Raw genomic sequence first — 18660 nt, 5'->3', positions numbered from 1 at the left:
CGTCCCTCGTGACAACACAGTGCCAAGCGTTCAAGTCTGTTTAGTAGTAATGTTGCGTGTGTGTGCAGTGAGCCTTTGCCTCGCAGGGAGGCAGTGCTGTGTCGCTCTCACACTGATGAGAGCCACACACAGATTGCAAAGAGCCTGTATTTTTGAAAGAATGATAACAGATTGCTAATATACAATATATGTAGCCACAGATAACCACAGAGCAGTTCATTTTACACAGACACTCCTCTCCATCTGTGACATACTAGTCTCACTTCATTGCCACCGAGTCCGTCAGTACGTGCACTTTGGCCAACAGTCCCAAGCGCTGGCCTTGTCGATGCAAGACTAGAAATATGACGACATGCCACAGGTGAGCAGCAGTGTCATGGATCTGCAGACGCTTGTCTCAGGGTTCAGGTCCCTGTTGATCATATCCACAGGACAGATAAAATCTCCACTATGGCTCACAGTTATAGAAAGAAAAAAAAGCAGAGAGGGAGACATGCATCCAATCAGAAATTGAATTCACTTAGAGAAAAAAATAAAACGTGTAGTACCTTGGATATGTATGGCTGATTGGCAGGATTATATAACGCTATAGATACAAACATGTTAACCATCCGACAGACAGCCACACTGTTATCCGCACTGACAAACTCACAAGACAGTTGAGCAAACACCATGCAACCCAGATCAGTTCTTTCTAAAGGTGGCACGATCAGGCAGGCAGCAGCTGGGACTGGCCATCAGGGAGAAATGTGGGGCAACGCTGCCCCAATATATCCATGCAACATTAATATTTCAAAATTGTTTTTCTGGGAATTTATAGTCTGGCTAGCTTGTGCTGTTGGCCTCCACCACACACTAGCACAGTCAAGGTTCATGTCTATGTGTAAGGCAATGATTGTTTTTCATTTGCTGGTGTGTATTTGCTCGCCACAGAGAAGGTGAGATGGAGCCACATATTAAAGGAGATAGGTGACAGATATATCCAAATTCAAATGCTGACATGAGGTCTATCTATCTATCTATCTATCTATCTATCTATCTGCACACTGCTTCATTGGAATGAATGCAAACTGTAAAATATTATATGATCACTTGCTCTTTTTAACCAGCAATCAGAGAAACTCAATTGATGATCAGATGTAACAGAAAAGTATAACAAACCCTCACATTTGACAAGTCAATGAAGATAATCGATTAATCGAGTGGCCGTTTAGGCTCTAGTCTAAAAACAATGTGGATTCAATGTTTGCTTGAGAAAGTTGAAACTCGTATTTTCGACAGCCTTCTTTAACTGACACGAGGCTAACTTCACATGATTCATAACATGCTCTGTGTGCATATTCATATCTTCATCCAAACACCAACAAACTGTCTACATGCGGTTGAGATCGGGAAACGGGAGCTGCTGTGCGCCGTGACGCGCAAATGGACGGAGAAAGGGAGGGAAGGAGAGTGAAGGGGTGAGAGGGAGAGAAAGAGAGAGAGAGAGAGAGAGAGATCTCGACTCTCCAAATCAACCAGTCGCTTTCCAAAAACACAAGAACCAGTGGTGATCCTCAATGAGACTCCCTGCCTCTGCCTCCCAAACTGACTTCGTCTCTGTACAAACTTCCAGCAGATGCCGAGCATGAGCGGAAACAAACACCATGGATGTGCCACATGAGGCGGACGGGAGAAACTGAAGCCAGCGCTCAAAGTTTGCCTGTGAAAAAAAAAACAACACTCTGACTTTAAAAACAGACAACTTTAACCCGGTTTTCTGACACTTTTCCTTATCACCTGCCACTTGGGATTGCTTGGATTCCGCGGTGTGTCTTTTTATGTTCAGTCGAGGAGACGTGTAGTTTTTCGGGGTGGTCCACTATCAGGAAGGTGACATGCAGGTTCTCGGTTGGACCATAGTTCTCCTCGGTCAGTGGATCCTACGGAAGGTGAGTTTATTATCATCCCGAGAGACATTTTAATACTCAACCACAGGGATGTAAATTTTTTTATGGAGCTCACACTCAGTAGGACTTCGTGATTTTATAGATCTTTTTATACAGGCTACCGGAATTCAGCTGTATTTGTAAAATCTCCATAAAATCATCGTTCATTGAAAGTTGGTTTGAAGTTGTTGTGCTGTTTAGACAACAAACAGCACAAATCACATTGTCTGACATTATTTTCTTTTATCTGTTTGAAATAACCCGCGTGTGCGACTTTTGCCGATCTCCAAAAGTGCAGATTTTTGTTTTTTATTTTTTTGCTGTCTGAGCGTTTCCCATTTACTCCCAGTTAGGCATCCCGTCTTATCTATTTATCTATGTGGGCTCCCAGCAACTTCCTCTCATTTTTCTTCAGAAGTTAAACACGCCCGTGGCTTGTTTCATTATCTCGGTATCGCTGTGGCAGAGTTTGTACGCCTAGTTTGGCTGCTGCGGCTGCTGATCATGCGTGGATAAATGTGTCCGTGCGTTTATGTGGCGCACTCACTCATCTTTGGCTGTGTGCGCTTTTCTCCTGACTGACAGTAATGATGCATATGTTCTATCTAGAACCGCACACGTTATCAGCATACAATGCATGTACAGAACCACTGAATAGAAGGTCAGTCCCAGGAGATACTAAACCATCAGTACTCTGTATGTCTTTGGCTTCAGCAGGAAATGAAAGAGAATAAAAACATGACCTTTCACCATGATCCTCCCCTTTTCTTCCTCACCTCTTCTTCCTTGTTTCCTGGTCCCCGTTTTCCCCTTTCATCTCCTCTTCCCTTATGGGATGTTCATTAAAGACCACTCAGTGCACTTTATCTTCAAATATCCTTGAAAAAAAAATAACCAACACCATCAATTTTGCTATTTTTACAAGGCTTGAAAAGCAGCTCGGAGGTGTAGATCCAGTCTTATTAGCAGAGTCACATCACTTGATTCAAGTGACAAACTGTAGTGTTAGGACTGTAAAGAGCAAAGGGGGCGGATGAGTGGGGAACCTTCACTGCTAACAGATTTGATTGGTGGCCCACAGTAGCCAGCAGTGTCTACAGACACACACACATACACAGAAAATTGGGATAGGGGGATGTTTAGCTTGTGTGTTGGCTGCTGGCAGATTGGGGTTAGATTGTATTGTGGCAGGTAATAACACATTGCCTTCTTTGAAGATTGAATGCAAATCGTTTCTGTTGCAAAGTGGAACTGCTACGTCTCTTCCGCATGAGAGTGCAACTGGGGTTCAAGTATTAGGATCAACTTGGCGTATTAGATTATATCAGCCATGCTTTTCAGTAATGTGCCATTTGAAATTGTGTTAGATCTTTTTTTATTTATTTATTTTTCGAGGAGTGAAGCAGAAGGAGAGTCCTGCTTGTTCTCAGACACTACACAGTGATTTCGCTGACATGATATAATAAGTTCCGTCTTTGGGAGCACTGTTAACTTGAGGGATTAAGAAGTGAAGAGGTAAAGGAGGCAGTGAAGAAGTGAAGGCAGGTGATAAATTGAGTAAACAGAGTAGGAAAGAGAGGATAGGAACCTGTGAAATAGAAGCCAGCGGAGGGGGTAACATTAACCACATCTCGAAATTAATTTCCACACACAGCCCACCCTTAGTCATTATTTAGAGCTATGTAGAGAGTTTTACCAGGCAAGATGCAGAGACAGTAAGAAAAGGATCCCCTTCATCTGAACAGCTTTTGATAATTGTCTCATTGTATCAATGATATTTTCAAAATATTTTAAAAATGCAAAACTTACTTGTTAATATAATACTTAATATTTTCAAAATGTCTTCTAAAACTGAATTTAACATGTCTGCATTAGAGCACTGAGGGTAGTTTCATACATTTGTATTTAAAAAAAATTATTTTCCTGCATGTGATGTCCAGTGTTGTAATATTATAATTCTTTCCACCTTTTACTTTGAAATATCTACTGGAACAGCACTACAAAAGAAGAAAAGATGTGTGAAAAGCTTCTTTGCTGTTTTATGCTCCCAGTAGGAACAATAGCATTAGCTGGCATCTCAACCTGACAAAATCCTCTTATCTCCCCCCATAAAACAACTAACTATATACCCCAGGGATATTACAGCAACTGAGCCACTTTAATTTCATTATATATACTTCCTTTGAAATTGGGTATCATATATTCAGCATAGCTTAGCATTTCAGTAGTCTCTGCATGTCCCAGTAAAAATGTCTTTGAGAAATACAGTTGAGTGCGTTTCCATGCTTTGGGTTCGTGTCCACGTTATGCACTTATTCTCAATTGTGGGTAAAAACGATCCGAGCCATCAGAGATGTTTTCCCACTGTGGATTAAACCAGGTGGTTGGTGGTTTCTCCCCCACTCGCTGTCCATCCATCGATCTGTGGATCATCTGAACTGTCAAACGGCCCAGTTTCGCCAAGCAGAAGGCACCACCGCTTTATAATCTGTACAAATTATATTCTCTATTCACAAACCGATTAGATATGTAATCTGTTGAATCATGATGAGAGAAGCAATCACATTACTGCTATATCTATTTCCTCTGAAATTGTTCCCAGAGATCAAAGCATTCTTTAACCTAAAAAATGGCACAGATTCATGCAGTATTTTAATGGATTCTAACATGGTTTGCTTAAGGTTAAGCAGCGATCCATTTTTATTTAATTTGTTTTCTCCCCTTTCAACAGCCCTATGCCCCATTTTTGACAACCCATTACTTTAAAAATGAGTCATCACTTGCTCGGTGCAGTGAATTGTTCCACCCCAGGCTTTGTATTACCCTTAAGGAGAGGGAAATTTAATTTAAAATGTGTGAAGATGTCATATATTTTAGACTAATGTAAAATAAAACGTCATTATGAATGTGTAGGCTCTGCTTTGTACAACCATTTGTCATCAGTCTTCAGGTAATTGAGCTGCTGTAGGACTGCACACATACTATATAACATAACATAGAGTTGCATTTTTGATGATTGAATTATATGTTATTTTTCACATGTAAAGAGATCAAATCAGGTATGTGTAATAACTGCTTCACAATCCCATTACAGCTGTACAGTGTCTTGATTATCCAGATATAATCAAGGAGGAAGGGGAAAGGGCCCATTATATATAAAATTACTGATAAGATGGAAGACAGACCCAGAACATATTCAGAATCAGAGCAGAGCTGCTGCTGCTTTCACTGCTAAACAGGCCTATTGTGGGTGTTTGGTTATTTTCCTGCTGGAGCCACCTGCTTTTTTGATATGTGGATGTTAAAGGTGTTCCTGGGTCAGAGGTTCAGCTGCTATTCATGCATAGTTAAAGGATATTTTCACATCCAATCACCAATTAACCTCTCCCCAATCTGCATGTCTTTGGAGTTTGGGTGGAAGCCAATGTACCCGGAGAGAACCCACATCCAAACTCCACAACGAAAGGCCCCAGGGTCATAGAGGATTCAAACCCAGAACACTGTGAGGCGACAATGCTAACCACCATGCAATTCCTAATTATACAAATATTGCTAGCAAATACATCTAAAAAAGGAAAAGTTCCTTACAATGCAAGTGTTGTTTGTTTCTATATGACAGTATAGTATTTATTTGATTGTTATTGCTAAACATGTTTCCTTTACTGATATTGATTAATGTGTAAGTAGCATTTTACTGTTATTGTTTTATGCAATTTAATCAACATGTCACATTTTATATTCTGACCATAAGTAAAGTCTGAAACTCTAATCAGCAACTAGCTGTAAAGTAAATGCAGTGGATTAAGAGGCACGATATTTCACATTGAAATGTAGTGGAGTATAAAGTAGTATAAAACTGAAATACTAAAGTACAAGTACCTCAAATATATTTTCTGCCATGCTCAGTACAGGGGAAACAATATACATCATACACATGTGGGGTCGTTTGAAGTAACTGCATCTTCTAGAGCCAACACCTCTTCATTCTTATCCAAGGAGCTGTAAATAATCTAAGGGTTTTGCAGGAAGAACTGCAGAAGAGTGAAGCAGGAGTATAGGTTCAAGTTCATATTTGTTTCTGAAATACGTGTCTCAAAATGCTTTCAAAAACTGCAGGCTTCACATAAAGGTGAGAAGACATACGTGGGGGATAAAATAGAGTTTTCACCCCTGCCACTTGAAAATAAATGTGCCAGACACAGTACCTCATTTACTTCCTTACTTCCACCATTTTCATTCCAACCATCACACGTCTTTGGGCAAACAGGAAAATAGCTGGAAAATGGGGGCTGTGGCTTTTTCACAGTCATACATGCTACTTAGGAACTAATTTTAGGGTGAGGGCCCTAAATTTAGAACTTCTGAGCCTTCAATCTGAGCCCTGTCAAAAGCAGGCCTCTCTGTGCTACATTTTGGATGATGGCTAATAAAATAGTCCTGTTTCACAACAAAGCTGTTTTCATCATCTTCAGCTATTACACCTTTTAGACCCTCAGTGATGAAATAGGTCAGAAATAATTCCAGGATTGCTGCCATGTCACTGTGTTAATATTAAAGTATAATTATTTAAAAGAATTTCAGTGGTGATTTTCGCAATCATTAGAGATGCAACTTTTTTTTTAAAATGAACAGTGGTCTTTTACATATTAAATCACTGCCGGTTTTATCAGCCAATGAAGCAGCTCCTCATGAAATTACACTGGATGGAAAATACACATTTAGGCTTTTTCCTTTTCATCTGAGACAATGTTGAACATTGAGCCTCTGTGTGAATATGAAATATCAATTAGTACTGTAATAGTTCTGATCAACTAAAAATACAGTGTGTATTGGAAAGGGAAAAATATGGCTAACCATTTTCTGTGTTCTTCTGATAATATTTAGCATTTGTTAAATTAAATGTAATCCCTGCATTGAAGATTTTTTAAGAGTTAAAAATTTAGATGGTCTTCATCATATGAGACTGTCAGAGCAGTAATTTGAGCTAAATGCAAACACATGGATCTCAAACAACAATGGTAACATCCTGATGTTTTACAGGTATAATGTTTAGCATGTTTAGCATCTTGGTTTATCTTACCCAGTTTCAGCTGGGATTAGCTCCACTCAGTGACCCTGGATGTTCTAGGAAAGGTGGTGTCATCGGTTTTGCAGGTATCATACTTTATTTTGACAAAATTTGGCCTGGTTGATCGTGTAGGAAGAAAAGTTTAGGGTTCGTCAACTGTTGCTGGAATATTCTCTATTCATTTAGTAGATTGACTGACTCACTGTCATTGCCACCCTGGCTGGACTGGACAGTGATATAATGGTGCTTGGTAACCTCAGCACAGTTATTATTTTCTATTGGCAACCTATCCCTAGTAGTCTCATCTCTACTAATGATGTTATTGATTATTTCATGTAGTCCATTGTTTTTATATCAAATTTTTTACAGTGCTTTTATGGTCTTTTGAGATATCTGATTAGATAGATACCTGTGATTAATGCCATGTTTTAGCTTTACTTTGAAATAAACGCTTTCTAAACAGTGGAAGATGCTTGCAGTGAGAAAACACAGGCTTTTGTATAAAATCAAGTTAATTTTCCTGTTTAATTTTACAATCTATCCTCCAGCTGTCAGAAGAGTCTTGCTTTGGTTTGGATTGACTGGGTTGTGAATGCCAGATGGTAGGCTTTCACATAACTGCAAATAACGTTGGCAATTGGTTGAAGCCTTTATGTTGGAAAGAAAAAACATGGAAATCATAGAAGCAGAATCAGACTTGAATAAAACACCTCCTTCCTGTCTCATCTGATCTCTTGTGGTGCTTCAGAAAGCTCAGTTAATTTGAAACGGTAAACAGAATGTCTTTTATATGGGAGAGGTTTATAGTATTGCAACAAACAAACTGTGTTTCCACTGCTCAGTGATTAACTACCTGTACTGGTGTAATTATAAGTTTCCTATGTCATTTAACAAATAAGTGGGAAAAATGAGAATTAAAAAGCCCAGTATATTACACTGTTATTTTTCCTAGGTTTTTGGAGAGTTTATGGGAAGAGAAGAGGGCTTGGTTGCCAACCATAATAATGAGGCTGCCATAGCATGCTTTTAATAGTTAGCATTTTTCAAAATGCATACTGTATCAGATACACTTCAACTGATTGTATAAAAAAATAATGTACAAGGACAATATTATTGGACTTTGGAGGGAGGCTAAACTTTGTGTTTTCCTTTTATAAACCATTTCATTTAATTCATACGTCCTCCATGTCAAATTAATGTAACAATGTTGCACCGGTACACCTATTACACTGTTATATACACAATATAATATGATTCTGGATAGTGATTAATTACATACCTTAATAAACATTTACTTCTTCAAGAGTCTGCAACATTCAAATGCTGCTTATGTATTGATACATTTTTAAACACGATGTCTGGATATTTGTCTTCGGCATAATGGCGGCACGCTGTTATAGAGCTTGGCATACAGAGAGCCATTTTTTCAGTTCATCTAACTAATGTATGACCTGCTATATATTTGAAAGAAATTCAGATCCACTCTTAAATCCATTGGAGACCAGTGGAAACAAGCGCAGTAAGGGGAGTAGTGTTTCAGCATTCACTACACAGCGCAGGCTTTAACATAAGCACAAAATATCCCTGACCTGTTGTTGGGAAATGAGTTCTATAGCTACAGTGAAAACATGAGCAGACAGAGAGCAGGAACACAAGCTCCACATGCAATCTGTGTTTCACTGCCAGGATAATCTGGAAAAGAAGGTCTATGGACAGCTGCTGCCTCAGCCCCAAGAGGGTCTTCTGTCTCTCGAGCTGAGCCACCATCCAGCCTTCGATACAGCTCTCTGCGTACTGTAACTGCCAGCTTGGGTGGTGGAGGAGGAGATGGTGATGGTGGAGTTTGCTGGAGATTTCGATGGGGCTGGCATGATTGCTGTAGCTGTCATTGTCCTAGTTTTTTTGCATCATTATCCTTTTCTATGATTTTTCTTCTTGATACTGATTCAAGTTCTGTGAAGTCTCTCTAACCTCTTTTGCTCTTTCTCTCCCTCTGTGTCTCCTCTCTGCCTGAGGACGGGGGCAGAGCAGGCACAGCACATATGGAGGTCCAGGTCAAGATAACTACACCTGATCTGTCTTGAACTGAGCTCTAGCCACACTGCAGAACACAGACTCACATAGCATTTTAATGCATACCCACCTACCTCAATGGATGGGCTACCATTATTACAATAGTGCTGTGTATAATTCACCAAGCCTTATGGAAAATTCCTTTGGAGGCAAAAAGGGAATAGAAAGGATAGAAGGAAAGAATAACGCCTGAAAACATTTCTTATAAACAGCCTTGCCATAAAGATATGTGACACAGAAGTACATGTGTAGAATGCAGATGTGATAAAATCAATTATCCAATAGCACACATATACCACACAAATGAGAGTTAAAATTAAGGAATGTGGGGTGCATTAGTGGGAGATTGTTTAGTGGCATCAGAATGACGGTAGGAACAAGAACTTTTTTATTACACAGCAATTGCCACTGAGATGATGACAGAGGGGAGAAAATGAACACTTAACTGAAGCTGATAATGGGACATTAGTGCTGGGTGTGTCGTGGCCCTGCAACGCTGTCAGCCAAGAGGGCTGACATCCATCACTGAGCACAGGAGAAGCGCAGCTCTCCAACTCCATCCATCATTTCATTTTTTTAATGCTGACTTTAATTCAAAAATATTTTAGTTCATTGGTTTAAATACTGAGCTACTTGATGCTCTTTGTAGGAGTAACTGTGAACAGCAGGGCTGTAAATAAATCACAGGGGATAACACATTTGGTTGGTTTGAGTGACATATCTTCACAACTATTTGAAGAACTGCAATTACATGTGGTTTACAGATTCCTGCCCCCTCTGTGTGGATTACAGGAATTTTAGTGATTCTTTAATGTTTTATCTTGTGCCATAATCAGATTAAAACTGTTTCTGGTACTTAGGTTTACGACCAAATACCTATAATATATAATACCATTAAAAAAATTTATGTCAGTGCCATCAGACTCAACTGTACCGTGTACTTAATGGTAAATATGAAATGTTAACATGCTAAACTAAGATGGTGAACAGGATAAACATTATACCTGCCAAGAATCAGCAAGTTCAAGCTGTCAATAATGGAGTTTCCATCCTTACGTAAACAAAATTTGACTTCTAAAGGTTTTGGAAAATGTAAATATGAGATAGGCTAATGCACATGTCCATCTACTACTGTTATGCAATACTAGAAGTTGTGATCTAGTTAGAGAAACATCTAATGGTGCCACTTTTCCAGTCAAGAGCCATTAAATTTTTGCAAAAAAAAAATCAATAAATGGCGCCAAAATTGGCATGAATGAAGAGAGCTCTAGCATCGCATTGGTATTATACTGAACCCAGGTATCATTTTGGCACTAGGATTGTTGCAAGTCATTGTCAATCAAAATAGTGCTGCTGTTTTTTTGGAGTGATTTTTTTTTTGTGTGTGTGTGTTTATATTAATAATGTGCCAACTATTTGTTTTGCCTGAATATCCACTAGGGTTTTGTTGTTTTTGTCCTCCTTTGCATGACTTAATAAATAAAGCAGCAGAAGATGATTCTGAGTGTGTAGTGGTCAGCCCTACTTCGGATTGCTCTACTGGTGTTGCTCTACTTTGAGGGGTCCCCAGTCATCTCTGTGATGTGAGTAGCATGTAAATCTCTCTCGTTCTCTTTCTCGCTCTCTTTTTCCTGGCTGCGAGGAGCAGTCAAGCTTTTGGAAATAGTTCACATCAGAAGGGACACTTGGCTCCTGATGATGGGCATCATGTTTGTTTCATACATGCATGATGAGTAGCTCAGCTCTCTGTGGGGGCCACTAGTTATGGCATAACGTCGCTGCCCATGGTCAATGTGTTGCCTAGTCTCAGCACCCCCTGGGAGAAAACACCCACTGTGCTTCATATTTTTCACAATTTGATATAACAGTGTGCATTCTGATGAGTTCGCATGTGTTTACTGGTGCGAGAGACAAGCATGTGAACTGAACACAGGCACAAACTGAGCACCGAGTTGTTGCGGAAAGTTAAGAAAATGACAGGTTGTCTGTGTGTGAATACACAATTTGTAATTATCTCTATATACTGCAGATGCAGGCGTTTTTTTCTTTTTCACATATTCACTCTATTTGTATATATGTGTAGTACACATATTTAGACGGCTTCAGATTTTCACATCTTGTGATTAATGGTGACATACCTGGGGGAGAAATATTAAAGTGTAATCCTAGAGACACCAAATATCATAACTCATGGTGGAGACAGCGGAGAAGGCTCAGGGTCAGCTCAGCGTGAGGACCTTGCCACAGATGGAAATGTGGAGGAGGGATTCGTTTTATCATTTTTTTAATATATCCTCCATGGCTTGTAATGCATTAATTCAGACATGCACTGAATTTATTGGAGAACTGAGGCAGGCTGAGAGGAAAAAATGACATAGGTAACTCATCTAGAATGGTGACCCCTTTGGTAAGCCTCAGTATGCACTGACCCTCAGCACAGCATGTTAATAAATAAAAAGATCCTGCAGAAAACTGCTGGACAATCTCGAGGATTTGATATTTGTTGTTTTTATTTTAAGAAGACATGTAATCATGGTGTCTTGTTTGCATTCTTGTCTGTTTGGGATTTCAGGAGCTACATGTTATGCTTTATTAAGATTAAAAAGGCTATATGTTTGTACAAGCTGCTTTTTTTTTTGTTGTATTTGTCTCCTGCAGATTGTTTTCCCGTGTCAAAATTGTCTGTGTAATGTTTTCTGGACTTGAGCGTAATGCAGAGTGGTCATGAGATTTCACTGGAGAATCGAGCACTCCACAGAACCATTTGGTCACAGATCCCTTGCACCTCTCTGTCTGCTTCTCTCTCTCTCTATCTCTCTCGCTCGCTCGCTTTCATCTTGCACCTCTCTCACCTGCCACCTGCCTGTCAAAACCTTCACAATTGAGCCTCTATCCGTCACTCCAGCACTCCTCGTGCATGATCCTTCCACTTCCTCATCTCCCTTGCTCCTTTGCCTTGATACTGGCCATGCCTGGCCAACAACTACTTTCCCAGTGTATCTGATTAAAATGTAGCCCTGAAAGAAAAAAAAAAAAATTATGTGAGGAGAATTTCATAGTTTCAGCTTACAGCTCCTTGTGCTCGTGGAGGCGAGATTTGTGTTTTATTTTTTCCTCCCTTGGTTGTTTCTGGCTCCAGTCACCATGTTTCTCTCTGGGTGTTTCTGGATCAAGACATGGCAGTTCTTGCTGCTGAATTATATAGAATCTCTGAGAGATTTTAGTTAATTAGCTCGAGTGATGAAGAAGCAAGGGGGGGGGGGGGTTGGATGGTTGATAGCAAGAGGCAATGTGTGGTGTGTGTGTGTGTGTGGACACAGCAAGGGTAGACTTTCTCTCCTTTAACTTGGTCCAAGTTGGCCCAAAGGAGGCTGCTGGGGAGTGAGTCTGGGTCAGGGCTAAGAAAGCAGAGGAGTGCAGAGCAGACTGAACTCAAGGCTGTATGGACAGTGGAAAACATCAAAAATCATCTCACATTCTAACTGCCCTCACACTAGCAAATTTTATTCTATGCTGCTCATGCAGAGCTTAACTGTCAGCACGTGATAAAAGAACTTGACATGCATTTTACCACTCTTTTGATGTTATTACAGATTTTGAACGTAAGAATTCTATTTAAGTGCTGCCGCTGTCAGCGAGGAGGTTCCTAAAATGTGAGTAGTCTTGTATAACCAGCCCACAAATTTTGTTCATTCACTGCGGTTTGACAAGGCTCACTATGGATTTGTTTGGATTAGAGACATTGTCAGCCTGCGGTGTAGATGAAAATCCCCTTGCTGGATTGTATTGGATCCACCTGAAACCATGGACAGATGATTTACAATCTGAATCGGAGAACAGGTCACTCATCCATCCATCCATTCATTATCTATACCCGCTTATTCCTTAAGCAGGCTCATAGGGATCTCCTGGAGCCTATCCCAGCTCTCTTTCGGGTGGAAGGCAGGGGTACACCCTGGACAGGTCACCAGTCCATCACAGGGCCACATAGAGACACACAGAGACAAACAACCACACACACTCACACTCACTCCTATGGGCAATTTAGAGTAACAGGTCACTCGATTGAAAATATCTTGAATTTACATTTTGGCTAGTTCTAATTTGACTGGCCATATGTGGAACCACAGTTCTCATAAGCAAAAGTAAATTGTTCATATTTCTAATTAGAGAAATATGTATGCTTTGAAAGGCAGTGAGAAATCCTGGAAGCCCTGTTTTGCCATTTTTTTGTATGAGGATTCAGTGGTTCTGCTTTGGCTAAGTACTCTCACAATATAACTAAACTATCCATCTGGTTACTTTGTTTAGTACATTTGTGGTGATTGAACTATGGGCAATACACTCAGTGAATCAGGTTTAAATTTCAATCTTTAATGCCTACTGTAATAAATGGTTGCATTCAATGCTTTTGGCTCTCATTCACACTCACAAAGCTGCCAAGTAGCAAGCTGCCATACAAAGTGCTGGCTTGTCCGTTTGTCATGTAAATGTACGGGTCTGGGGTTCACCATCTTGTACAGGGACGCTTTGACATATGGACAGGAAGAGCTGGGGATCAAACTGCCAATCCCATGATTAGTAAGTGACCTACTCCACCTTTTGAGCCAGGTGTGTAAAAGCAAGTGGCACTCATGAAATTTAACATACAGCAGCAGGTAAACCATAATCTGCTATAAACTACTCCTCATAGTTCACTGACTGGTTTTTGTTTGACTGAGATTTTGGTTGAGCTAATAAAGCAATAAAATAATAAATATTGACCTCAATTGTGAGAAAAGTTTATTATTGGTGAGAGTGTAAAATCGCATTAATGTAACTTCATTCTAGCTTCAAACAACTTTAATTTCTTTTTATTTCTTCATTTAAGAACAGAAGTGCTTAGCTAACAGAAGACAGCCAGCAGTTATGAGTGAAAGTTGGTGGAATAAACTTTAAAGTTATGATGCCTGGTATTCCTGTCCTCATCAGTCTTTCTGTGTCACAGCTGGACCACACACACTTGCGTCCCAAAAAAAATAGCTAGTGTCTCGACCTCATAGTCAGACAGCCACAGCAGCCACCAGTTTCCTGAAGCCTCGGTTCACTTTTCTCAGTTGCATCCTCTACTCAGGCAACACTTGGACCAGTCCCCAACCTACATGTTGTAACATGACCAGTCAGTGATAGTGACATAATGTGGCACCTAGAGAAACAGACCAACTGAGAATGAGAGTAGGAAGTGACAGACAGAAACTGACACATATGTTTCCCCAGTGAGAGGCTGGACATCTCAGTGCAGAGGGCTGTGGCTCAGTATGTTCAGCCGTGAACAGTGTAATGCTGCATAAACATAGAGGGTAACAGCAGAATAGTGTAATCCCTGAAGGGCCAACCAGGGAATGCTGATCATACTCTTCTTCCTCTCCTTATGACTTTGGCTACAGAAGTTGGCAACGGTATAACCTCAAACTCTCAGTGCATGTGTGAAATATGTTGTATGAGTGAACGCAACAGTTCCAATAACTATAGTTTGGAGGGCGAAGAAACAGTGATTGCTTGAATGAAACGTGCAAATGAAAAGTTCATTTGCGTTTTGCATTTTCATTTGCATGTTGCAATCACTTGTGAATCCAAGTAATTTAGTTATTTACTGAAAAACTAGAGTATGTTTCAGTCATGCAATCTACACTAAGACTGTGAGTGTGTGTGTGTGTGTGTGTGTGTGTGTGTGTGTGTGTGTATACACTCTTGAGTTTATATCTTCCATCTTCCGTTATTAATAAACACAATAAAGCTGGAGATCACTTTGATATTGATTTTTGACTTCAAAAAATCAAGACTGGTCATTGCTTTTTTTTTTCACCCACACAAGTGTTTGGTGCAGACAAAAATATCAACAGCTATCAGATAGATTGCCAAGACATTTTTGTACAGACATTCAAAACAGTGACAATGGTTAACATCCAGCCTATCCCAGCTCTCTTTGGGTGAAAGGCAGGGGTACACTGGACAGGTCACCAGTCCATCACAGGGCATGGTTAAGATTATACCTGCTAAATATCAGCATGTTAACTTGTTGTCATTGTGAACACTTGGACATACTGGTAGTGACATTTAGTTCAGCCTGACATGCTGGCTGTAGTCATCTTTAGACTTAATTTTGTGTCCTTCACCACTTGTACAACTACTTTGTCTACTCCTCCAAGTTGTCCCAACCCTTCTTGTTACTTAGGTATTCATTTCCTTCATCTTTTTTCTTTGTCACTCTGTGTGTTTGGAGGTTTTCTTGTTGTCGAGATAAGGCCAGTGTGATCTCGTGTCTTGCTACATCAGACAGCAGAGTATTGAGAGGCCAGCAGTGTGTCCTGATGGCCTGCGGAGCCACATAAATCAAACACGTGCACACACAAGGACAGAAAGAAAGAGATTAAAAAGATATTTGAGAGAGATTGACTACCCTGTTGCCTTGTAAAATAGAACTGACAAAGGTAAAAAAAAAAAAAAAAAACATACCACTGTGTATGTATCTGTGCAGTAGTCTGGTATCAAAAATCCCTCTGTAGACCTTGAATGAGTAAGCCCTCCCTTTGAGACTGACACCCACCCAGAATTTATGCTCTAGTTTACTAGCTGAACATCATTCTTCTGATCAACTTGAGGACTTAACCTTAGGGTAATATCAAAAATTATATGTCCACAAATTTTGCTGCCACATTATTGTCTGCCTCAAGGTTTATCACGTCTTACAAAATCTCATCAGGCAAAGCAATTTTTATTTAACTGGATGTGCATTATTTGGAGATTGCCACATCCACTAAAAAGAGATTAAAATGAGATTTACAAATTCACATTGCTGATAAATGTTTGTGTTCGCGTGTGTGTGTGTGTTTAATCCACAAGGTCAGGGCTTCCCACAAGCCCCCTGTGTCAATTCAGGAATTTACATTCCTCACTCACATGTTGTTGTTGTTGTTTTGCATTTTTGTATTGATACCTGCTCCACTTACCATCTTTTATAGCACAATGATTACAAAAGGCTTTTTAATGTAATATGTGTGTTTCAGAACAAGTTAGCATTTTTAATACCTCTCTCTTTATGCACATTGCCTCCACGATGATTTCTGTTTTGGTTAGAATTGATTTTCATCCGTGATAACAAATGTTCTTTGTAGAGACATCAACCCACCGTCCTGATTTCATTTACCACATCTCATGTAGCAAAGATTAGATTCTGTTGCCAAATGGTTTAGTTAATGATTTCATTCTTTTTCTTTATTGAGATATCAAACCCCAGTGTCTCTTTTCTGTTCACATTTCCAGTGGTGTGATTACATTCTGTTGCCAAACAATTTCATGCTTGTTTGATAGATCAGACAGAATGTTGTCAAATAAAGAGACATCAATCCTTTATGTCTCATATTTTGTTTTTAAGTACTGGATCTGTGCTACGTCACTGCTTGAAAGTTGTGTATTTTTTGTAAAAATATTTTTAAGAAGGAGGTCAGTAAGTCAGGAGAAAGGTATTTGCCTAAGCATAAAACACAAGAATGTCAAATTTCTCAGCAACAATGTACATTTAGTTTTTAATAGTTTCGGGCACTAAGAGATTAAATGAACTAGGTCTTGAGGGAAGGTATAATTCCATAAATATACCTGAACTCATAGTGCAGTTAAAATTTACTAGCAATGTTTTAGTTCGCAGATATCCCTATATAGTTATTATATAGTTGCTGTTAAAATGATCCAATAAGCAACTCAAAACACAAATCAAAACACTGCTTTCTTTAAAATCTCAATTATATCAATGAACTTTCTCCATAAATGAAACCATGAGAGAAATAATCCTGTACTGCCTGTTACTTTTTCAATTAGTTTTTTTTTATATGTGCTGTGTGCTCTCTCAAGGAGCTGCTATGTGATGGAGGTTTTGTTATTTATTTATTTTTTTTTGGTTTTGTTTATTTTTTTGGTTCGTTAGAGAAACTCCACTTCCTTTTTTTGTGCGTTTTATTATATTAAGTCCAACATGACTGAAAAGAGTGAGCCACAAGAGGCTGCATTTTTAGTTTCACTTAGCAAGTGTTGCTATACAAAAGTAGAGCAACACATAACCAGTAATAGCATTTTTCCTCTGCCAAGTCCAGTTTTAGTAGGAATACTCATTTTGGGTTGTTATGTGTTCAAAGCACCCAGTTAGAACTGCAAACCAAACTCTGTATTTCAGACATAAAAGTGACTAGAAGTTTGGTAACACTTGGGTGACTCATAGGTTTATACATTTTTTTTAACGTCAAAGAAAAGGTTGAGGTGATGCAAAAGCAATAGAGGTCACTGGAGGAAAAAAAATATCCACACTAGAATTTATTTTGTAGAATTCTCTAAACTCTTTTTTGGGATGATGAGTACAACAGCTTGTACACTGAGTAATGTGCATTTACTTTTGTTAAGGGAGGGTAATTATTTTTGCGATATAAATGTGACACAGTTTAGGTTTGGTTTTCAATTTTCAGCTAATTGGGATAGTACACAGGGTTTGTGAATAGCTTTCCAAAGACCATGAACTAATGTGTAAATAAAGAGTGGACTGCTGGCTGTATTGACTTGAGGGTGTATTGGCAAAGCTAACAGAGTGTGTTTGAATTGTAGTGTTTGTCGGTTAATTGTCCCTCTGAGGCCGAGCCAACTGTAATGAGACTAGGAATTGTCTAGGAAAAGTCCAATTTGACACTGTGGAGGAAATATGATGATTCTATAAGACAAGAAAATATGTTAAAGTGGTCAAGAGAATTACTCTGCGGTGCACTACAATTTTGAGGTACTTATACTTTAACTGAGTTTTAATTTATGCTACTTTATAGGGAAATGATCAGATTTTTAGTATATTATTTTCCATAAAGAATATTTCACTACTTGTCCTTAGTAGTATCTGTTTCTCTCTGTTTAAAAAAAAAGTCAACATGGTGATGATATTTTTTAAATGTTTCTAATACAAAGAACAACATTTCTTATACTGGGGTGTTGAGAGGCACCACAGCAACAGATGTCTCCAACTAAAACTAACTTTAGCTGTGTGACTAAATACCTCTAGGAATATGTAGGAAAATACATTTTTGTTGTTTGTGTGAACTTACTAATAAGCAAATTACCATTCTTTCCTTAAGTTTCTCCACAAAATGTGTCCCTGTATATTAGGACATATTAGAAGTGGCCACAGTCGCTGGGTTGTAGGTCTCGCCACTTTGACACAAATAATTGGCATATGGATTTCCACAGTGTGAATCTCTTTCCTGGCTTGCTACAGTAAGGTCAGACAGTCTGCTAGACCTTAGTGTTTACTTTGGTGAAAGCTTCAGAGTGCAAGATGCATAATGTCATTACTGATTCAGTCAGCAGAGGGGGTTGTCAGGAAGGACGCAGTGAGTGAAGGTGGAGGTGGCGGTGCAAAAAAAAAAAAAAAAAAAAAATCCCAGCTAAAATTAAAAAATGCCACAAAATGAAATAAAGATGAGTGCTCCACTGAGTCACAGACTGAATATAAAAGACAATCCTGTGAAATATACATGGCTGGTAGGAGAGGTGAGCAGAATGCTAAGCTCCAAACTCTACCTG

General features: G+C 39.3%; 1 protein-coding gene across 1 annotated transcript in view; it reads left to right on the top strand.

Moving 5' to 3' along the window:
• Positions 1-1542: 1542 nt before the first annotated feature.
• The window catches only part of nxph4 (neurexophilin 4), a 34910-nt gene continuing 17792 nt past the window's right edge, over positions 1543-18660 (top strand). The window contains exon 1 of the mRNA XM_026307347.1: positions 1543-1931. Within this exon, the coding sequence (XP_026163132.1) occupies positions 1878-1931 (54 nt within the window). The 5' untranslated portion in view covers positions 1543-1877. The remainder of the gene's footprint in view (positions 1932-18660) is intronic.

This window comes from Mastacembelus armatus, chromosome 5 (genome assembly GCF_900324485.2).
Source record: "Mastacembelus armatus chromosome 5, fMasArm1.2, whole genome shotgun sequence".
Classification (NCBI taxonomy): domain Eukaryota; kingdom Metazoa; phylum Chordata; class Actinopteri; order Synbranchiformes; family Mastacembelidae; genus Mastacembelus; species Mastacembelus armatus.
The sequence above is the reverse complement of the archived record's forward strand: the minus strand, read 5'-3'. Positions and strand labels throughout refer to the sequence as shown.